Source organism: Battus philenor, unplaced genomic scaffold, assembly GCF_028537555.1.
Source record: "Battus philenor isolate CCGP_79_NKW_IND1 unplaced genomic scaffold, ilBatPhil1.0.hap1 SCAF_9, whole genome shotgun sequence".
Lineage (NCBI taxonomy): Eukaryota > Metazoa > Arthropoda > Insecta > Lepidoptera > Papilionidae > Battus > Battus philenor.
This window is the reverse complement of record NW_027181759.1, coordinates 11,868,020-11,892,622: the sequence shown is the minus strand read 5'-3', so window position 1 is coordinate 11,892,622 and position 24,603 is coordinate 11,868,020. Positions and strand designations below refer to the sequence as shown.

Sequence of the window (24,603 nt, the reverse complement as noted above, 5' to 3'; positions counted from 1 at the left end):
TAACAGAGCCATGAGAAAGTTACGAAATTAGACGAGATTGTTGTTTTTTTTTAAAAAATAACAAGATTGCGCCTTAGATCGTTATACCATTTCAAAAATATATACATTAAAATGAGATTATACGATACGAGAATTCATCGTGCGGATGCGGGGTCTCTCGCGTGACTAAAGAAAATATAGGAAATAAATCTTAGGAAATAACCCTAAAGGAAATAAGCACACTTGATAAACACCGAAAAACCGATTTTTTGACGTTTGGGTTTCTCATCACTAGTAACTGACAGCAGCTTGTTATTGATTTTATTTAGATATATAGTCGCCGCGTTTAACTGAGAATAATGTAATTACAAGTAGTACGCCAGAGGGAGAGAGCTATTAATGTAATTTTGTTGTGCAGAAGAAGTCATGTCAGCAAATGGCAACGGAGCTAATTATGCACCGTTGAAACAAACATTATCGGATTCCGAATCTGAAGACGAACATAAACTAGAAAATGCTGCCCACATCAGAGCTACTGACAGTTTGGATTATAACAGCGGCTTGCAATCTTCTAAAAACTACAGTATAAGTGACATGGATGATTTAAATACCAACGTTAATACATTAGAAAGCACAATGGACAACGTAAGTTTTTTACAGTCAGATGTTTCGAATAAAATGTCGTTGCCTCGGCGCTGCGCGTTCGTCGCCTCAATATTTATGTGCATTTTCACTGTAATAATATTTCTCTGGGGAATACCTTGCTCTGATGTAGGAAGTTGTCCAAATAATGAATGGCACGACAAAACCACGAGTTGGGAATTACCATATTATGATTTAGAGCTTTCCGGCGCAATTCAAGTCGTTAATGGAGCTATACCTAACACAAAAAATCTTATATTTATTTATCGAGGCAACCACATGAAGCATGAAGGAATTAGTACTAGTGACAATGTTAATGGAGTTTTGCTTATAGTTGGCAACACCGGGAATGTTGGTTGGTTCACTAGAGAAAAGAGAATACCAACACAAATTAATTGTCAACTTATTGATGTTAACAAAGATAAACAGAAAGATTGCTTGGTATCAGGAACTGAGGGTTTGCTAACAGCATTGAATTCTTTGTCTGGTACTTATTATTGGCATGTAAACAGAAATGGGAATACCTCCACTGACATAGCTGCAATTGACTTTCCCATAATTGTTAATGACACTGACAAAGATGGAGTCTTAGACCTTTTAACAATAGGCACGGTTTACCCAAATACAAACCACAATGGACTTTTGCTAATTTCAGGAGCCAATGGGAATATAATTGGTGGACCATTGATCATTTCAGAATGCACATCAGTAAAGCTATTATCAGAGTCCACTTCTATTACATATCTGTGTAAAAATGGTGCAGCAGAAGCTATTCGGCAAAATTTGTATCCTAATTTCCTAAAAAAATTGTCATCAAATCACGGTAATGGTGTCCCAGTTCCAAAGAAAGCCAACTTAAGCTTAAAAAAGAATATAGGTAATACAAGAAAAATATTTAACAATGGGCCGGGGAAACTTATTGTTGAGAATGCTGGTGAATGCCCAAATTCTTGTAGAGTCAACTTGACTTTGGTGTTGGAGCAGAATGGTTCAGCCAATGTAACTTGGCAGTATGCAGCAAATCATGTATTTGCAATGAATCCTAGTTCTTTTGCTTTTACAAATTCTATACGCGGATTTGTTTTAAAATTATGACAGTGGAACAGTGCCCATTTAGCAAATGGTGCACAGAAAGTTGATGAAGTGAGGTACAACATACAAAACCAAAGCCCAAAGAATGTCTTTTACTATCGCCCCATGATAAATGTGGCATCTTTATCATCATTTGTTAAGTATACAAATTTCACAGCTCATGACATATCAGAGAGAATTGTGTTGGTGTCATTTGATAAAAAACAGATTCATAATGTGAATGTAAGTCAGACAGACATAATACAGATATGTGCTCGTGAAACTATGCACAATTTACCAATACCATCATGTCAACCAGACTTAGAATATCAAGAGCAGTCTTTGAAGATAGCTGACCTGGATGGTGATCGGTCAAATGAAATTATTTCATATTACAGCACATTCATAGCTCCCGAGTCATACACACCAAAGAATTCTGATCCATATGGCAACTGGGAGCTAACTTCTGTTGTCCGAGTCATACGTTTAGAGTCTGAATTGCCAAAGTTATTTATGACGGAACTGTAAACTGAAAAACTTGTTTAGACTAAGTGCGTGTTGTGACGTTTAGATGTGTGTTAAATATTTATATATGTACAATTATCATTTTTAAATACATCAATACAATCAATTCTCGCCTTTTATGGTGCATTATATCTGTAAAGCTTGCTGTAGATAGATTAGTTAGAGGCAAAATGTAAATTTTGGTTACTGTTTCACATTTCATAAACATTTTAAACAAAGTGTATATGACAGAAAAACTGATTTTCTCTTACCTTAAGATAATATAAGCTAACAAACCTTATAATTTGTTTATGAAAGACTCCACAAAGTTTTCCATTACGTTTTAAAAAACTATTGTACAATCATCTCCCTCTCATTAATGATAATCATCTCTAATATGCTTCATTTTTATTGTAATGTCCAATTTAATACTCATTGACTCGTGTATATGTAAAGCATCTGTGATGTCTTAGAAAGGAAATTTAGTGATAATTTTGTAGTAGTATGTATAACTTGCAATCAAATATTTATGTAAACAAACTATATTACAGTAAGTATTAAAATTGTGCTAGTTAGAATTTGTCTGAACAATGTATTGACAGACATCTCCAAGTTATGTTTATATGCAAAGATTTGGTAATAATTATTAAATTGATGTCATATTCAATAATTTTTTAGTTTTCATTTTTTCTACACTTCTGTCAATGAAAGCATCAAAGCAATTTATAACGCATGTATGATATGGATTTTCTGATATATGGTTGTAAGACTTACTGGAATATACTGTTACATGCACTTTTGGGTCAATCAATATAAAATTTTGGCACTGTTAGACCTACAGAGAATAAAACAGTATAACTTATGAGACTCCATTCCAGAAATATTACATCCAATTTTTTTTTTATATTTTCTTTTCTAGTTGTGTTCAAATGAGACTGTCAAATATATTTTAGGGCTTACGAGAGCATTTTGACCTCTGCTATCTTTTGATTATTTTCTAAAAAATACAAGTATTTTCTACTAATATATAGAGTATATTGTTTTGACATCCTCTTTGGGTGTGACTACCTTCATATAAAAAAGAAATGCTGAGTTATCACAACCACCCATTAACTTTATTACAGGCTCAGTACATGTAGGCCACGGCCCCCAAGGCAGAGGTTGATTGTCTCAACTACTTCATCTGTCCATATATAAGTGTATACAAATCATAGCAAGAACCAGGGAATAGTAAGTGTCAGTGTCATATTGACCGGATGGCTTTGAGGTTGAATTAAGAAAACTCAAACTTGATTATGTTACTGCTCCATCTTCCTGTCTGAAAACATGTCATCCTCAGCGACTTCAGGTCATTGCTGGAGAACTGCTGTGAGATTAACTTTTTGATACTTTTGTGATAAGATCAAAACAGGTGCAGCAACTTTTGTAAGTTATTAAATTAGAATGCGCGAAGGGACATGTCGGTTTGGAGAGATATAAGTGGGTCGAGTTGGCGAAGTGGCTGAAGTTAAAAACCATGCCGGTTTACTATAGGGGGACTCTAGTAGCTAAGTACTAACTAAGACCTAGACTGTTTGAGGTCTGGCATAGGCGTAGCTCGGTGGACGTGACTGCATCGTGGTTGACGTAGTCGTTTTTGCCGGAAAATAGTCATTTAGATGGGACACAAAACCCAGATGGCCACTGGATGGTATTTCATTATGTCTGCACCTTATATAATGCACACAGTGCATTAATAATATTGGACTGCCACTGCTCATTAACATGTTTCCAAAGGACGACAGCAGCGTCCTCTGCGTACCATAATACCACACTGCGATCATCCCTTTGCACTTGGCGTCTATGGGCTGACACGAAGAAATTGAAACTAGTACTGAGGTTCTCAGAATGTTTTTCTCATATATCACTTTAAAAATTTAGCTGGTTCCCATGAACCTCCTGCACACACACTACAGAATATGGAATATACAAATTTTTACAAGTTGCTGAGCTCATTAAAATATATTATCCGTCTACTTTGATATTGATAGGTGAAGTCAAGACAAAACACTTCTTCACTATGTAAAGCATATAGTATTTTATGGACCCCTCCACTTACGTAATGTTTCCCCTTTCACGTTTCCCCTGGAAATTACCGAACAGTAAAAACCATCACTACCATCGTGGCCATCCTAGCGAGAGGCCTATATTAGTAGGCGTCTATCGGCTGACAAGACAGCTATGCTATCGTTTCTAATGCATAATAAAGCGCACCCAGGCGTCTAAAATGTACAAAATAGTTAAGTAAATAAATTATAGATATTAATCCGATATTAAACACTGATATAAATAGGTCTCGACAGACTAAAAAACAGGTTTGCAGTAGTGGCAAAACAAAAAAGAAAAATTAACTGCTAGGTTTTTATTACATATTTGGCAACAGTTGAGGTCAAACGGTTGAAATGTGAAGACAACATTTACTGTTTATTAAACATTATAATATTAACTGCTAGTATTTACCTAAAAAAACTACCTGTACAATGTAGCTGGCACATTCAATTAAAATATTTAAAAAACAAACATTTAGAACGGCTTATCAATTTAATCTTAATTATATCAAATAATACTGTACTGTACACTTATTGTTTATTAAAGTTACATTACTTTTTACCATCAGGTTTTTTAACTTAAAAAAATGATGACTTGTATATTTAGTTTATAAAAATAGTGACAGAGACATGAATACAAGATATAAAAATAAACTCAGTAATGCCTAAACTTTTAAAAAAAATCATCATCGGTCAGAGTATGCATGCATATATAATAAAGTTCAATAAGATATCTTAATCCTTTCTTTATTTAGTTTTTAATCTAAATGAAAGTATAATAATAAATAAATAAAAGGTACATGTATTCAATTAAAAATATATACAAATTGTTTAAAAATCAATATCAACATGACGATCGAGTTATCATGTATGTAATAAGCCCCAAATTTATAAAAAAATGTACTACTTCTTAAAACATGGTCGGTGGATATAGCAATAACTTAGAGTACATAGTTTGGCTGTGCTATTTCCTTTGAAAATTAAAGATATGTAGTTATAAAAATAGAAAGAACATCACAGGGGTGGTTTAAATTTATTTACTTTTACAATAGATATTTATTACACCTACTTGACCAAACGATTTAGACACGTGGTTAAATTATGGGACACCTGTGTATATATACTTTTTGTAAATTGAATGTAACTTAAAAGTTTAATTTTTTAGATACATTAAATACTACTCGTTTTATATTTTCATCATTCAGTCAAAAAGATAGAAGAAAAAGATCAAGAAAAAAAGAGAAAAAGGCAATTCCCTCTGCTATCTTATGCATATGATTGACAAATTTAAATGACACAGATTAAACTACATTTTTATGCATACAAAATATAACTGCTTTAATTAATAATTAATTTTTGGATATTCGAAATATAATAAACGGATATTAGATTTTTTTATGCACATTTAAGCAAAGAAGTTTTAACTTAACACGGAAAGAAGTTTTCGTTTTAAAATACCTTATATATAAATATTTTGAAACGAAAATTTACAATATAAATGTTAATTGGATATTGAAACAGACTTTGTGGTTGTACGCTGGAAAAGACCCCAAATGATTCCTTATATTAATTTATAATTAAGAAACTTATAAATAATTAAAATATGCACCTGAATATAACCCTTCAGTGGCCATAATTAATCTATTTAATTATAGAACCTATTAAAATTTGTAGAGAATAAATTGATCTTGTACTAACATTTTCATCAAAATTAATAGAACCGAACCTTAATATTTACACTCACGTTGTACTTATGAAATTAATTTCTAATTAATTTGTAAAGAATAAGCCTTACATACAATGAGTTTAATAATGTTCTAAATATACACTATAATGAATTATGCTTGATCCTTATTATTGTAGTAATTGAATTGGGTTCATCAAAAATAATAATAATATTATGGCAATATAAATTAACGAACTAACAACATAAAGCAAACAGACTGCCGGTCAACTTCGTAACTTATGAGCACGACTTAAGGTACAACAAGCTTCTGTTTCACGGCGGTGTCGTCTTCTATGGTGTATTCAGTTAACTCGACGAGCTGACTAGCGGCCAATTCCTCCGCAATGCTTACACCGTTATCGTCGTACAGTTCCACGGTTATTTCGTCGTAGTCGCGGGACCTGTAGTCAAAAATTGTTGTTATAAAACTTCATACATACAAATATAATGGCCGTGCAGAAAATACGAATTCAATTTTTCTAACCCTTCTCCCCTTCGTTGTCACACTACTACCATTTCTCCTGCAAATATACGTCAATAAAATTGGACCCCACCCCCAAATAATAAATTTTTTAATAATAATAAATTAAAAACTAAGAGTGTAACTTCATTATTTTTCACATGTTCAAGGGTTTTCTGCATTATCTATATTCAGGATTCGTCTTAATGATTATCATGATTTCTTATACACTCCGTGACAGCTCTTGTCACACGAAGCGATTATATAGAATAGCTTTTAGTAAAGCAACATTGTATTAATATTTTCAATAAAAATTGGAAAAAGACCCAAAAGGTTTTTTTTAGATACTTAACCCCTTTTTGTGAAATGACTAACATAGAATTCAGGTGAACGTTTCTCTGTGTTTTTTTGTATTGTATTGTATAATTATATAATATAGTTACACGACGCATGCGCCAAGTGTGCGGTCGCCTGCGAGGCTCTCCAGGTGTTTGCGTGCTGCAGCCCACATGCGGCTGCAGGAGGTACGTGCTCGCACTCCAGCCAGCACGCAACGCACCGCCTGCGCCTCAAGCGCCCAGTAGCGCGGGTCTAGCTCGCTTACAGCGTCTTCTTTTACCCACAACACGTTGCCGTAGTCGATGTACATCACCTTGGGTAAAAGATAAACGTTTATTACACACCATAACTTAATATACTGTGACGGACGTCAATTGTATTAATGAATATATATATATATATATATATATATATATATATATATATATATATATATATATATATATATATATATATATATATATTCATTAATACAATTGCCGTTGAATACATTATCATAAGGCAGGAGTGTTTTCTTTCTTGGCAAATGGCCTCTCGCTCTCCCCTATGGTACTTATGGGACAGGCCATTACAATCTTATTTATAATATATAACATATTTACTTTCACAATTGAACAAATTTTGCATATTTACATAGGTTTCTGTTTTGTTTATTTCACATTAGTGTTTTTTCTATTCCTTTAATTTCTTACCCGACCCGTACTATTTTCACTATATCTGTTCTTTATTGCTACAATTTAAGTCCTCAATTATAGCTCTGCAACATTTGAGGAACGCAGACCTCTCTTCTACATTGTTTATCAGTGAGGCGATGGTGTCCTCGTGGCAGGAGTGTTCATACTTCTTCATAATTCGTGCCATTTTTCTTAATGTCAAAATATTCGCGAGTCTCAATTGATTGGATACGTATTTAAAAACTACTCATTTATTTTACTTACCTAAATAATTGGTGACAGTATATCTTGCTGATTACTCAATAATGAATGGTGTTTGGATTTTTCAAAGTTTAAAGTAGAATAAACTGATGGTTTCAAAGAGCCGCAGATAGCCCTCTCCTTTCATTATAAGGCATAGCATCAATTTGTGCTTATCTGAAATGAGTCTTTAAGCAGACTGGTTCCTTATTCTCTATCATATCCACCACACACATAGTTTGAGTTATTTTTGAGTCGTTATATATATTTATTCCTAGCTACCTTTATCTCCTTAACAGTTCTTATATTTGGAGGTTCATGGATCTGTGTTGGTAATAAACTATGGCGCGTTTGAAATGGTTCTTGGGATACTATTTCGCAGCTTTTGAATAACATTAAGGTTGCAGTCGCTGACATTTCCCCACTGATGTAGTGTTGTTTCAGTTATATGCATACTGACCTCAACACTCTGGTCTGCCCTCGTGGCAGACAGTACTCTCGCGCGGTACCACTGATTGTCAAGAGGGTACTGCGCTGCCACCAGCTCACCGGGTGCTGGTGTCATCTGCAACACAACCATCATAACATATAAAATCACCTGGTAGTTACATATGGTAGATGACACTTTTTGTTTTTGATAAACCTAAGACAATAAGTAATACATTATTAAGACTCGATTTCATCTAGTTTGCAAAACTTTCTATTGGAAATATATCCTCGTTTCAGCTGTGCGTGTATGCCTATCTATTGCTTTAAAGAGTTATATAGATATATTGAGAATATATACATATATAGTACCCAGATACTGTATTTAATGACAAATCCATAGCTAAATAAACTCGTCGTCGCCGTTTCAGCCCATAGACGTCCATTACAAGGCATAGGTTTTCCGCAAAAATATCCATGGAGATACAGAGATCCCAAATATATACCATAATCGCCACATTTAGCTGGCGGGTTGGCGATCGAGTGTAGAATTATGGTTTACAGAGGACGGTGCTGCCCATTTTCTGAAAACTTGATTAGTGGCAATCTAATGTAAATAATGCACAAAGTTTGAATTATTTAAGATTGCATCCAGGGAATCGAACAAGCTTCTGGGCTACCACTTTTGGGCAACTTCTGGGCTCTACTACTGGGCTACCACTGTTCAATGTATATATTTTTCACCGGTCCTATCGGAAATCTACAGGAGAGATATATCTCCAGCAGTAGATATCCTTATGGCTGAAATAATCATGAATATTAATATAAGTAAATAAAAAAATATCAAAAAAATATTTTGCGTTGTCGATTTCTTAATAAGGGTTATGTGTAGGTTTTTGTAGTAAGATAGAAGATACCTTAAGGCGTTTGTAGGATACCCGTGCAGCCGGGCTGTTCATGTCACGCACAAGGTTCTTCAGGGTCATGGGCGGCAGCACCACTCCGAACTTTGGAAGTTCCACTGCAAAATACATTTTTTTTTAAATTAAAGATTGACAACATTACGGCACTAAAAAAATATAATTTTGAATTTGATATACTAATGTTAGCAATCTGCTAAAATAAATATAATATATAGGTCTATCTATATCTCAGGAGCAGTGGTAACCTAGCAGTAGAAGACTGAGATTAACAGATCGTAGGTCGCAGGTTCAATTCCTGGGATACAGCCTTTCTTTTGTGTATTACCTATATAGGGTTGCCACTACTCAAAAAAGTTTCTAGAGGATGTGCAGCGGAGTCCGCTCCGTATCATAAATCCATATTACGTATTATTTAGGTACACCCGCAGTACACATAAGTCAAGTAAAAGATCCCATATAAATAATTGTTCTGTTATGCGTTCCTTTATAGGTGTAATAATAATAAAAAAAAACTATACACAGCATTGTAGAAAGAAAGATCAGACTATATAAAATTAAAAAAAAATAGAGTGAAGTGATCACTGTTAACATTAGAGGAAACATGATGAACATGATGTCTTTGTAGAAGGCATGCAGGAGTTGAAAAGACGATCAATATGTTACAATGGATTTGACATTTTCTATGACCGGACCGAGTCTCGTGAAAAATTTCACAGCAATGTAATATATACCTTTTGTTTATTTACTGCAGCTAAGTTTGGATTTTTTTTAGTTATAGATTTAAAAAGGTAAAACTATTTTTGTTTATTCTAATTTCTATAAAAATGTTGTGCACATCTATTACTGATGTATGTTCTAGTATTACGATTTACTGTAATGACATAACTTCGTCGCAACCAAAATTTCTATAGCTATTATTTCATCCTCAACTTTTATGTTGATTTTTTAGAATATGATAGAATGATGCAGGGGGTGCACCAAAATTAAAAGAGAAAAAATCTAGGAATGTCTGCTATAGAGCTACCAAGCTTAACCAAGACGCTGTGCAGCGGTTTCGATATCAGTATAGTGAGCAATACAAGATGTAAGTTAGTTGTCGACGTACCATTGCGTTCGGGTTTGACTAGTTGCACGTAGAGGCGGTCGTAGTGCGCTACGTGGGTGACGTGAACCGGCATCCACGTGCCCGGCGCGGGCAGCGGCGTCGCCGGGCACTTACCGACCACGGCCACGCGGTCCAGCGTCCAACCGTCTGAAACATACTTTATATAATAATCATTTTTTATTTCTATCAATACTTTTTCTTATCTTTACTCTTTCAGTCTAACTAAGAAGGGATCAATACATAGCTACTTTCGCTATGAAGCAGTAGTCGTGCAATGAAGTACACCGCCCGCCAGCCCGCTGATAAATGCGCGTGCGGTAAACTTTGCGATACACAACTACCACCGTTAATCTAGTCTACACGTGTTCCACCCCTCCACGGGGCATCCTCAGGAGATGTCAGACCGTCCATCAGTCGATACTCTATGGATACTCTATGGAGGGGCAACATTAGTGACCTAAGAGTAGCATATAAAGGTTTAACAAAATTTGGAGTACCAGTATTGGACTCTCATATATTGCGATCCAAGATTACCTCCAAAAGGTAGTAGTGGTGCCCTGAAGTACAAAGGCGCTCCCGGGAGCGCTTGTTATATACAGTAGACTCTCTTAGGTGCTCTATCTCAAGCCGAGCTCCTCTCGTGGGGGAACTAAACTCTAGTTACTCCAGGGAGCCAGGAGTGAACCTTGTATAAAATACAAGATAATACTAGAATCGAAACGCTACTGGATTCTATAACTAAGTCATACATAACACACACACGCTTACATACATACACGAATACCATTCCATTGAAAGTAACTAAGAAATATTTATGTGTCTGTCTATTATTACTACAGTTTTTTTTTGTTTTCTTGTTTCTCCTCCCATAATTTATACTACTGTAATTATCGTGTGCAATAAATATATTATTATATACATATTTGATTATCAAACACATTTTATATTAATTACTAATATCCATTAACATTTATAGTTTCATTGCTTTTAAGGTAACAGCACTGCGAATGCTTAGCTTATTTTTAACAGTGACACCGATGATTAGACAGACACTTTTCTACAGCTAACATTATTAGGACTTTAAAAAGTGTTAGAACTGGCAGAAGCAGTGGAGAAACTCTAGCAATGCTTATATCTATATAGTGCAATCGTTTTAAGATTGCTGTGACTAGTTGAAAGCATACTGTGGAACGTTCAATCCGATGAAATTGTAGTATAAAGCTGCCCAAACCGAAGCTCGCCCGGGATAGCTCGAGCTTTGCAACCTTTAGCGAGCAGAACAGATGGCTAGTGAGGGCTCAAAGTTCTGTAGTGACGACCGTGGACAGGCAAGTGCAGCGTACGACGTCAACCCACAGACGACTTCTTTAAGGTCGTCGAATTACGCTGGATAGAGACCTTTTTAAAAAATTTCTATCGCTGATATATGGGAAATCCTGTGTGAAAAAAGATGAAGTAAAACTTCTCACCGGGATGTTTCAATATGTGTTTCTTATTGCACCGGGCGCCCTTGAAGCACGTGCCTTCGGGCTCGCCCTTGTAATGTTTACAGATGTCGGCTTCGTCGCGATTATGATAGCCCTGTAAATGCGCAATAATAATAAAAAAAAAACAAAGAAATATATATTCGACAAATATAACACACAGTTCATATATTTTAAGCTAAATTTATCCGTGATGAACTGAAAATATTTACGGTTCCAAGGAAGCCCTAGCTCTAGCCCTAAGCTATGCGTGAGTTACTTCAAAATCGATGAATCGATATTTATCCGAAAAGAAACGAATAAAGTGAATCGATATTTATCATTCAATCAATTAATTGATTAAACAATCTATTTACACTTTACTTCGAAAAATCCGTGGTGGAGACATGGTTGCAATATCTTCACATTTTTGTCGAGTTTGAGAGAATAACAACACTTATTGGAACCAGCTTAATATTGAAAGTGTTCTATGAAATGTCAAAAGTCTGGGAACGATCCTGAGTTCAAGAAGAGATCATATGTCGATAAGGCGTGTTTTACTTTTATGTGTATGTATAAATATGTATCTATACATATATATATATCATATCATATATCATATACGTATATGGAAAAGAAATGACTTTAGAGCGAAAAGGAACCGGTTCCTTTGGAACCTGGCAGCGGAACCGTTTTAATAATCGTTACTATGTTACAAAGAGTATGTAAGAGAAGTATTCAACGGGGTGACCCAGTGTCCTGAACACGCCCCGAAGCGTTCTTTTTTTTAAAAAAATGCACATTAACTTTTATCGTTAGCTTGTTATCTTTAACCGACGAAATAAATTATGCAATTTCTGGTATTAATATATTTCGGTGAATATTAAACCAGTAATATAGTTAAACTGTTTAAAAGTTCACTATCTCGCACATAATTATGAGCATATAAGTATCAAGACAAACATGTACTTCTATTAACATAATAAAATTTTAAATATTATATACCTACCGTCACAGCTTCAACTGGATCTTCATGTTCCGGACAGTCATTTATGTTCAAGTTCGATTTTGTTATCTCCGGAGGACTATGTCTTATCGCCTTTCCAGGACAGTCTTCTATGTTTAAATTTTCAACTAAAATAAAAAAAAATTAAACCACATAAAAGTTGATACTTTTCGAGATTCGCAATGTGGTATTATTTCATGAAGAGGACACTGCTGCCCATCCTCTAGAAACATGTTTCTGAGTAGCGACAGTCCATATAATTAATGCAGTGCAAAGTGCAAAGCAAAGTGGCATTTATATAGGACTGTATCCCGGGAATCTAATCCGTGACCTAAGATAGTCTGTATTAATCCCCTGCCGCCAGGCAACTGCTCTTTTCATAAAGTTTAGCGATTGTCTGAAACGCATAGAACCTGTATATATTTATAATTGTTTTCTATACTTGACAGTTTGCATTTTCATTTTATTCTGTGGTATGTATTCATTGCTAATTTTGTAAAATTATATTCAAGATATCACATCAAATTAACCACTGTAATTTTCATTTATTTAATCCGTTATACTCTACACACACATGATTAAAAAAATATTGTAGCGTCACTACTGCCAGTAACAGTTTTTGGATAAACCGGATTCTATCAAGTACATTAAAAAAATAATGAGTAATTAAAATAATAGAATGATGTTGATAAATAATTAACCATGTCCCAATAGACTTAAATTATCTAAAATATGCCATTAAAAAGATTACATGTAAATAAAAGAAACAAGTTAGCATAATTTTGATTCAAGATTTTTTTAAAGTTAAAATATGATGTGTTAAAGGCATTCAATTACAACTTTACTTAAATATAGGAAAATAGGTCAACGTCAAGAAAGGATTCACAAAATTATATATCTACTGTACAACATGACAAAATTCTATTAAATATATTTAATTTTCATTGAAATATTAAGAAACTTTTCCCCCAACCCATTGATTCTATGAAGACTTTTTTCTTTTTAACAATATAGAATGTACCGAATTTTGAATATAAATATTTTTCAAATTTTAAGAAGGCATGTTAATAAATATAACTAAATTGAATGTTTGTGTGTTTCTTAATTAATACCTTTTTACAAAATATATATGGGGACATACCAAAGCCATACCTAAAACACTGCCCAGTTATCTAAGTAATCTTTTAAAGGTTGTATATTAAAATATAGACTCACTTCCGAGTGCCAATCCATTCTCAATCAGTATGATGTTAAGTATTTTCCTAGATTGCAAAATCACATACACTCCTAACGACTCCGAAGTACTGGAACAAAACAATTCGTTTTTATAGCTGATCTGTACTTAAAATACATAACCTGACCTAATTGATGGCCCTGTCCAACAATTCCTTAGTTACCGACAATAAAATTACATATATATTTGTGTATATATATATATATATATGTATATTTATAAAAATATAATTTTGTCTTAATACTAGTTCCCCTGATATGGGCATTACATTGTTGCATATACAAACTGCTATTGAACTAAATCTTATTGCAGAATTAGGTTACAAAACCCCGCTCAACTGTACATATCAACAATCTAACGTAAAAAGAAATGATCGTCTTAATTATGCTTATAGCATATATATATATGTTAGTATAATATATGTGCTACAGCATTATTTAAATTACTTTTTTGCTAATCATTAATGTTTACAGAATTTTATAAATATACTGCTGTCATCAAAAATAGGGTGAAATTGTCATTTAACCCTTTGCAGTCGAGAGATGACCGTCGTAGCTTGATGCGCGGCAATATTTGTTTTGTTCTTTTGACGCGAGTGCCTACACTCTGTTTGTATAATCTTATGAAGTGTAAAATGCAGATAAGAATTAATCTGAAATTAGTACGCAACCACAAAACAAATTGAGTTTTCAGTTTCAGTGCAAACTTACCAGTCTCATATATACTTTATACTTACTCGTAACTTGTGATACTTGTCCCGAAAAGCAGAGCATACACCTAGGCAATTGTTTCGTAAAATATCACACAAAGCAAAATTATAAAGAGTAATGTTTAAGAAGAGTTGAAGGGAGTTAAGGCATAAGAGTGTTGTGAAAAGTCTCGAGTTGCTGGTTGGTCTGCGCGGAAACATCCTCAAGTGCAAAGTGTTAAAAATCACGGGCGTTAGAAAGGCAGGTAATTTTTTTTATAGGTTGCTATGGTTATCTTTAATGTTTTACAAGCATCTGTTTGTCAAAAGGTTTAATAATTTCAGAGTTACACGTATTTTTGTTAAATGCTTCAATTTTGTCAAACTCATAAAGTCTCGATTGATGTCAAAATAGCTTAATTTATTTGGAAAAAAGCGTCGAAAATTCGACCCATATCGTTTCGCAACCACCGTAGTCCTCTGACTTACCTTCGTGCGAATTCGCTGTTGTAACACGATTAAGGTGATAAAAACCATATTCGAGGCTATATCAAAAAAGACTTAAAACTGTTTCGGGACTAGAAAGAGCTTTCTCAAAAGTGTTTTTATTAGACGGGGCTGTCTTTGACAGAGTTAAAATTGATTTTGAAGAATAAATAAAGAATTTACATTTTATAAACAAATTCACGATACTTTTTGATCACAGTATTATTTATACTCTCTTTATAGCTACTCAGTTTTTTTTTTCATAAAGGATAATTGTTATGTCTTGTATCTTGTATGTATATGTCTTTAAAGCATTTTAAGGGTTACTTTTCACGGAGTCAACATAATCTATTTATATTTACGCAAGCCAACAGCATAACATAACATTCCTATTTTTTAATTTTTATAGGAATCATCATCATAATGCAAGACACGGGCATCTTCCAAAGATCGCCACTATGACCCATCTTGCGCCGCCCGCGTCCAAAGAATTCCCAAGACTTTGACTATATTCGGCTGTCCAGAAGCTTTTGCCTCCAAAAGCTCCATAGCCAATACAGACGAGCAATTATTTAAGCTTAGTCAGTGACATTGGTTCAGCAGGCCTTCATTTCTGATTCTACAAGAGTAAGACTTTTATTTGTAGTTTGTTGATATAGCAGTAACTCACTTATCATGAACTTCGATTGTGCAAGGAGTGCCAATAAACTGCTTTAGATACATCTCCAACTTGTCCGGGTTCTGATTTTCGTTCAGATCGATCTGAAAGATGATAATTAGAACATAAGTGACGAGTTCTGTGGTGTATCCATTTTTTCTGTTTAGTTACATTTAATATGTGTCGTCATATATAAATCTTATCTTATTACCACACTTAACTTAGTCTTTTATAGCAAAAAATAAAAAGCGCATACGACATAAACTTACAATAATAACAATATCTATAAAAAATGAGATAAAATTAACCAAAATACAATGTGGATTAGGATGTCATACATACATTATAACAATTTTTAAATTTATATTTTCAAAATTCATAATACTAAAAGAATATCTTGATACAGGAACCATATCAGCCAATGTTTAAAACTGAAAACTTTGTCAATACCTCCACCGGATATACAGGATGTACCATAACCTATTAAGCGCTCAAATAAAATCCAATTGGTGCAAAATTAATCTGGTTGCAAATTAAAATAAGATGCTAAAAGGTATAATAGATTTATAAAATCTTATTTTAAAGTGTAAGATATAAAATGTTAAGTTGCACTCAAATCATTCTTTATTTTATAGCAGGTCTTCAAATTTTCTAGCACCAATTTTTATATAAAGTTCCAGATTTTCTAATTAATACTCTTCTGTCTGTAATAATTATCTAGTTATTACGGGAGAGCCAGTATATGATTTTTGCAACAATTTTATTTTATATGTATTAGAGATTTTATACATAATATAGCATTATCTTTTTTTTAAATTAAGTTGATGTAGGCAGTAAGAAGGATTTATTGTTGATTTAATTTGTATTTTTAAAAATTCTTTTTTTAACCAGGCCATGTTGTCGTTACCTTTAATTCAATATAAAAGCGTGCAAACAAAATTATGTAAGACGAAAAAACTAAATATTTTCCCTAAAAAGTCACGTACAAAAGAAATAATAGTAAAATTCATATTACAAACACAAAAATTGTGTACAGTCAAAATTCAATCGTAATAAGTACAAAAGATGTAAAAATATAAATTGAAATTAGGAATGATAATCAATTTCATTAGAATTTATCGCTACTTGATAGTAAGCATGCACATTTATTAGTACTGTAGATAGTATCTATAAACAGATGTCTACAGTTGTTTTTCAGAATTTTATTTTGTTGCTATCAAAATTAGAATTATCTAAAATTGGAGATATTCTGTATTAGTATAAAAAAAATGTAAAAACGATGGGTTTGTTCTTGCATTTGTATGTAATATTGCAAATTTTGTTGGCAATCTTTAATGAATAAAAATAAGAAAATAGGAAATTTTATGACGTATTACATTGTAACAAGTCGTATTACATCGCTTTCTTTAGTTCTTATGCATTAAAATATTTTATATGGGAGAAAATTACATTTTATGCTATTTGGGGAGTGTCCCTGCTTGCTTGATTTATCTATATTTTTGGGAAAATGAAAATATTACGGATTAAACTCACGCCCGCTAGATGGCAGCACCTTGCATACGGAGGTCTCACGCAGAATCGTTTCTCCAGTGGCTTTATATTATTTATATTAGTCACTTGCACTTCTCCTGTGTCTACGAGGAACACTTCTGCCATGTAACGCTCCTCCTGGAATATTTAAAGTGTTTACATTGTCTCACATTGTTGTGAAAAAAGGGCTCTCTTATAGATTTACAATGGGACCGGTTGGAGACAACTTGAAACAAGGGCCTACCGACGACTTTTAACAAAGTCATGGTCTACACATCAGAATGAAGTACTTCAATTCATCATGGTCTGCAGCGTCTTCCGAGGACTTTAATAATGTGTTTGCCGGTATGTTGTCTCTACTCCAGAACCTTAAGAATACGTGACGATCACCGACTATAGATATCTCAGAATATTTAAGGAAACCCTTGGATATTAGAACATGAATTATTTGTTTTTTACTTCAAATACGTTTAAAAATATTTAAATTTAATTAATATTTACCGAAATAAGCTAATCTTGTCACCTATCTTTCGTGAATATATTGGGAGGATATTACCACTTAGAGGGACCAATTTAGATCAGGATGACCAACCGGATTTCGACCTCATTTTTTCTGTATGATTTTTTTTGTTTATTAAAGGCCTCAGTTATTGGGGTCTCGCGTTCCTCTATCCCGTTTAGGGACAGGGAGCTCACAATTTTCAACTAATTATTTCACATTCTTCTTTTATTTCTTTACTTCTCTTCCAGTCTTCTTAAGATCATTCATTCGGTCTTCTAACATACTACACATGATCTTACATAATCATCCATTTCCAGTTTTCTCCTTTTCATCACCTTTCATCCTTCAGCTCATTTCTCAAAAATATCAGCTATTGGGTTTCTTATCTCTTTTCATCATAATTTTTTATTTCTGTATGATTATCTATCACTTCTCTGCTGAGTTTAGTGGGGAGATAGGGTTGCGGGTTGGGATTGCAGTAGAAAGTGTAACATGGGTTAAGATAAATGAAATTTCAAATTACATATTTTATGAACGGCTCCTGCGCAATTGGATTTCGGACCATAGAGAATAACTGGCTTATCCCAATAGTGTTAAATTATAAAAGCTAATATCAACAACAGATACCTCACAAAGCCTTATAAGAAATCCGCGGTAGAAACAGTCTCTGTCCTCGACGTAGGTGGCGCAGTAGGTGAGCGTCGACACTTGCTTCGGCGTCAACACCACATGATTGCTCCGATAGAATTCTGTCATATCTCGTATCATACTGAAAGTATAATTTTATTCTTAATCATATAATCTTTTCACGCTATGCTCCTAATAGCACGGCGTCGTATTTAACAGTAAAAAGTTATTAGTTTACTACATATTTGTTATGAACAAATCGAATTACATAGACACGAGGAATCGATTTCTAAGATTGCGAAATAATAAATATAATAATAGATATCAAATAATAGAAATTTGATATTTTTTTAATATTAATTACAGTCTTATAACAATTCATCGGTAGATATTATAAATAAATCAGTCATTACAAATTATAATTTCCTTTTCATATGAAATTAAAAAGCAGTCGAAATGACTTCCTTGGGCAATCTTGGGCATCAAAGGGGATTAATTTGTACTAACTAATTCAATCATTGTTCCACTCGGAGAAGAATGTTTAACTGTAATTATGATGTTACTTGTGTTAACCATATATGTATTAACAGCTTTCACAGAAAGATAAAAATTATTTAAAACTAGTTAAAAATTATAAAATACATTTTATCTGAATTTATATAATATTTGAAATAACTTTCATAAAAAATATACAAACACATGTGATCTGGAATAAATTTCTATAATGATTTCCAAATATTAAATAATTTCTAGCCATCAAACATTATTTGTGAAAAGTATAGACTTTTTAATTTTAGAGAGATTAATGTATCATTTTCATTTTATTAAAATATTATTTTTTTACGTAAATTAAAAACTAAGCAATATTTTTAATAGTTAGTGATCAGAAGTGTGTTATTATATTAATGAAAAGTCCAATTACTATATTCGCCCACCTATTATAACTATTTACATACTCGGATATTAGGCAAGGTGTTTCAGTGATCACCCAGAAGGAGCACCCGTCGACATTCAAGATGGAGGCAGGATACTCCTGGTCCAGTTGGAGCACTGTTTGTGCAGGTAAGTTGTGTGTCTCAAACTCACTCACCTTGTTCTCTGGTGGGTATATACACAATTATATTATAGTTAAAACATTGTACGATAACTATATGTATATATACAGTGTTACATTTAATTTTTTATATTCAGTAAATAAGTAAACACATGTACATCAATTATTATAAATGACACAAAACAATTGTACAATTTATTTGGATTCAAAATAATGTTATCCAACTCCTAATTAAAATTCCAAAGTCAAATCTTTAATAGAAGGTTTAGTTTGTTCACATTTTATTACTAAATGCTTATTAATTTGATACTGACAATTTATTTGTATTTTGGCATTCACAGGTTCAAAGTGGCAGAGAACTCTCTATGGCATTTGAGTATTACAGGTTCTTCTAGAAGCTTTGGTAAGAGTGAATACTTCAGATATTGCCATATTTTATAGAGAAAATGTCTACTACTTCAAGGCACCCAGACCTAGACTGTTACTGGTTTTACATTCAGCATTCAGATTTGGGAGAGCTCAGAGGTATGCTCAAATGTGAACACGGAATGAAAATTCTCGTTATTAATTTTTTTGGACCCTGGCTTACATTGCTGTCCAAGTGGGATAAGTAGGTTTCACACGATTGAGGGAGCAGGGCATAGAGAATGCTTAACCTAAATCAATTTCAAAGTAGCAAAGCTCATGGGTTCCCTGGGGATTCTCGGCTTACACCACTACATACTACAGTTTTACTGGAATAGGTCATTAATTTGTTATTCTTTAATTATCTGCTTTATACACTTATATCAAAAACCTAAGACCAAATTATAATTTATAATGATTTCTTTAAACTCACCTATTGGTGACTTGTTCACATTGTCAACTATCTTACTCTTTGTACTATTCTCTCCAGTTGTATTTTGTAAATCTGGTACACTATTTATGGAACTTGAAGTGCTAGAAAAAGCAATGAGGGGCTGATCTTGTTTAGATACTTTTCTACAGGTTGGTTTATCTGGCGGACATTGATTGAAACAAGCCTTAGATGTGGAAGGTGTGGGCTCTGATAAAGCATCAATAAGATTAAAAGGATCACATGAAGGTAAAGCTCTCGCAGATTTCTCATGAACTGGAGTATATTCTGAACTGCTGTTTGATTCTGCAATAAATTAAAAATGACACAGTACTAAATTTGTTAGGTGATAATCAGAGATTGGATATTTAGATAAATAATATGATTTACCTAAAATTTAAGTTTTGACTTACTGGATTATGTACAAAAAGAAAATAAACCAAGAACTATACTACACTTGCTTGGGTGGCAATGCCAGAGTTAAATGATAAAAAGCCTTGGGCTGCTTCACTTGTGAGGTCTTTCTTTTCTAATTTTTAGGATTAAATGAATATGTGACAATAAAATGTATCATTACTGTTATGTACTAATTATATGTGTTGTCATTCATACTTCATCTTTTCAGCTGATGGACGCCCACTTTAAGACTCCCACAAAGAACGCCCCGATATCCGGTCTTGCACTGCCTGCGACCTTAATTACGTCGTCGTTCTACCTAGTGGGGGAACATACGCTGCCTCTACAGGCTCGTGGTCGCCATTCGAGAACCTTTCGGCTCCAACGGCCGTCGGTTGCACGAGCGATGTGCCCCGCTCATTGCCACATCAGATGAGCAATTCTTTGAGCTATGTCGGTGATATTAATTCTTTTGCAGATCTCCTCATTTCTGATTTGATCTCACTGTGAAATAGCCCCTCTCCATTGCTTTCTGGGTGACCTTGAGCCTTCTTCTGAGGCCCATCGTAAGTGACCAGATGTCGAATCCATATATCATTGCCAGCAACACACTAAGACCTTCGTCTTCAAACATTGCAGTATTTTGTATCATTTGTACTAACCATTGCATAAAACTTTAAAAAATAGAACAAACTGTGGCAGATAATTGGAAATATAAATGATATATCTGTCATAAAAGAAGAATCTTTTTTAATGTCTATGTTATACAAGTTTCATTATGTGTAATCTGTTCAAATCTACACCAGTCCATACTTTATTTAAGCACGAAAAAACCAGAGCTCATTAGCTTTAGACACATCAATATTTTAAGTATATAGTCATATGCTAAGAATTTTCCCTTAATTTCATTCAGGGTTTTAGTTAACTATTTTTTGTATAAAGTAATTTTACTTTAAGTAATAATATATTTATAAGCTCTACTTGGTCTTATGACCCAAGGCCTAGTTAACCTTCAGGAAAATCCAACCCAGGAATGTAATAATAGACGCTGATTTATGCACAGGTTGAATTTAGCTATGTTTGTTAATGTATTTGTTAATTGCTACTTTTTGATAATGTTGCAGAATAAATATATAAATAAAAACAAGTAGTGATTTTATTAAATAATGCTTAAAATTTCTGAAACAAATACTACAGTACATACCAAATTTGTTAACAGCTAAATTGAAATCAGTAATTATGTATGTGAATTCATCAAGCTTTTTCATACAGTTTAAAAATTTATCCTTTAGTTCAGCAGGGTCACAATCAAGTTCATCAATGAAAGTCTGGGCCTAAGACAAAAAAATATTTAATTCTAAATTTTGGCAGTTTTCTAAAATGGCGAGCCTTAAGAGATTTAATTAGAATTATACATAAATTTCATAAACTTTCTATCAATATTCAAATGTGAATAAATGTAATGCAACTCTATTTCAGACATAATATGCAAAACTTGTTAACAATTATAATATTTATTACCTATAGTTTTGTTTGATGTGTTTAAGCATCTTGTAGGTAGTAATAAAAAGGTTGAATTTCTTTTAAAACACCACATTAGCATTTGTAGAATACAAATTTATGAAATATTATATCTTGTGTAGCACCAGAGTATGCTTGAGACATTAATATAAACCGTTATCTTGTTAACACAACAATTCCTTTAAAGTCAACACTAACAGCAGTACTATACATTATGTAGTTATATTGGTTTGCTCATTTTAAATAGGAACACAAGCTTGCATATTACGCTTATAGTATTGCTGTACTCCTGGAGTCTTTTATAAAAACTAGTCTCCTTTAAAACAGATATTTAAAAATTCAGATATTGCTTTTTAAATTCTATGTATAATGTTTTTGTTAATACAATGGAAATATAGAATTATTTTAAATCATTCAAAAATAAACACAAATTTTCAAGAGTTATTGCTTTTTACTTGTACTCATCTTGTTATATATGACAAATGGAAATAAGGTATGTGAGAATAAGTCTTACCAGCATTTCTAAGTTTTTAATACCATTAACCGCTTGGTCACATTTTTCCATAAAATTATTTATTCTAGTTTCCAGCTCTGTTCGTCTGTGCATTGCTACGGTAGCAAGATCCATGTAACTCCTAAAATATGAATATAAACGCTCTAAATCAAATAATGTTTAAGTTTCACTTGTTCACAGCATAGAAAAATATTTACATTATGAGGTTTCATAAGCAAACCAGATTTTTGATACGCCTTATTAAACCCTCTGAAAAAATATTTGAATTTTTTTTAAGCAAAACAACCTTCAGACGTTTTGTCAAATTTAGTGATGTACCATGATGGCGTACTGCAACCCCTTTTTTAGGACAGAGACTATGCATAATAAATTTTTATCACACATTTAGCTTATTATAAAAATAATGGTTTTATATTTTATAATATACGATAGTTTTAATAAGCCCATGAATATCTAAAATAAATTTATTTCTTCATTGAATAACTTGGTATCGTAGACATTGCTCACAAACATTAAAGTTTTTATTAAATATAAGCATCACATTTGCTTAAACAACGACAACAATAAATACTATCCTTCTATAATAATAAATAATATTTTTTCAACATCAGTATAATTTGTTATAATTATTATATGTATTTTTCTCGAAGATTAGAATAACATAGAAAAATATTGACGAATTAAATGAAAAAAGGTGAATCAAGTAAAACATGTTTTTCTTACTTAATGAAATCATAACACATTTCCATGTTTTGTTAAAATTTATCACTGAGATCTTTTCAACGCTAGAGGGCATTAAAAATTTCAAATGGGCATAGAACAATTTCGAATTATAATATTATCTTATCAGATGTATTGTTAATAGTGATAATATTTAAAGTTATAAATTGGGCGATGTAGCCCAGTACAAATTAATTTTTATATACATTTTCTATTCTTGATATTCTATTCTTAAACAATTCTTCTATTATACAAAATATCAAACACTTGTAATGACAATAATTAGGTCCTATTTCATTAAAAATAATTTTCTTTTTACTTCCATAAAACGTGTTGAAATATTATAATAACGGTTAGGATAAAAAATCAACATAGTTACCTAACAGCGAATTTCAAGTGTTCCCTATGTAGTTGAAGTCATTAAGTGCGTTGTTACAAGCAACGTGCGGTATTTCAATTAAAAAGGTCAGCAAACTTAACAAGAGCCGCATAATAAATTCAGGATAACCCGCACCGTTCTCTACTAATTGGATTCTGAGGGTAGAGCAACCAATTAGTGTGAGAGAGATAGATTGCTGATGGAACGTTGCCATGGCGACCAGACTTACGTATGTACAATTATTTAATGCAATGAAGTAAAGGAATTTATCGGATATGAAAACCGTTTAGTCTATTTTTTTTACGTTTAAATAAGTCACAAACAAAAAAATAATAGAAGTAGCGACTTAGGGCTCTATTAAAATTAATTTTCAATTATATTAAAAAGTAGAATAAAGCTATAATCGAACAATACTGAACAAATTATTGCAATATCTCATTGATTTGAAATCAAAAGGAAGACCCAACATTTTATGTACAGCAGTGGAGGTCTGTAGAGTGTCTCTGGATTATAAATAGTGTTAATGATTTTTATCATATTTTTAAATATATACTATGTGCTTTTGAACAACGATTTTGGCTAGAATTATTTGTAGCATAATAAGCCTGAAGATCGATTTTCAGAAAGAGAAGCATTCCATGAGTACGGGTAATGCTTTAGTTAAACACTAATTTACGGAGTTCATTTGTTACTGTTAGAACTTGTTTACATTAAAACATTTACGTTATGTTACACTCTAGTTTTGTTTTAGATATCCAAAGCTTACGCGAATGGCCATTTTTAATTAATTTTATGTAACTTTCATAGTATTCAA

At 32.8% G+C, this 24,603-nt stretch overlaps 2 protein-coding genes across 3 annotated transcripts; one reads left to right on the top strand and one right to left on the bottom strand.

Annotated features, from left to right (window-relative positions):
• Positions 1-309: 309 nt before the first annotated feature.
• LOC137932150 (uncharacterized) lies at positions 310-2,803 on the top strand. The gene is given in 1 exon segment (XM_068775730.1): positions 310-2,803. A coding segment is annotated over 1 exon segment (1,815 nt). The 5' UTR covers positions 310-405; the 3' UTR covers positions 2,221-2,803.
• A 3,328-nt stretch (positions 2,804-6,131) lies between these two features.
• On the bottom strand, positions 6,132-22,973 carry LOC137932263 (tudor domain-containing protein 1-like). 2 transcript variants are annotated; one of them, XM_068775865.1, is made up of 16 exons: positions 22,888-22,973; positions 22,691-22,811; positions 21,860-21,989; positions 20,263-20,565; positions 19,306-19,468; positions 18,371-18,512; positions 17,245-17,379; positions 15,724-15,815; positions 13,861-13,949; positions 12,649-12,773; positions 11,646-11,757; positions 10,177-10,323; positions 9,066-9,169; positions 8,183-8,287; positions 6,913-7,121; positions 6,132-6,410 (listed from the first exon to the last, which is right to left on the bottom strand). In XM_068775865.1, coding segments are annotated over exons 1-16 (2,130 nt in total). In that variant the 5' UTR covers positions 22,890-22,973; the 3' UTR covers positions 6,132-6,259. The 2 variants fall into 2 exon arrangements, with proteins under 2 accessions (XP_068631966.1, XP_068631967.1); XM_068775866.1 differs by having other exon boundaries at positions 19,327-19,468.
• Positions 22,974-24,603: the final 1,630 nt, after the last annotated feature.

Bases quoted from the DNA above. Each gene is read 5' to 3' on its own strand.
- LOC137932263 (XM_068775865.1), bottom strand. The intron at 18,513-19,305 runs GTGGGCGAATAT...TTATACTTTCAG, and splicing joins TATGTAAATAGTTATAATAG to TATGATACGAGATATGACAG. The intron at 9,170-10,176 runs GTACGTCGACAA...TGTATTTTGCAG, and splicing joins AGTCAAACCCGAACGCAATG to TGGAACTTCCAAAGTTCGGA.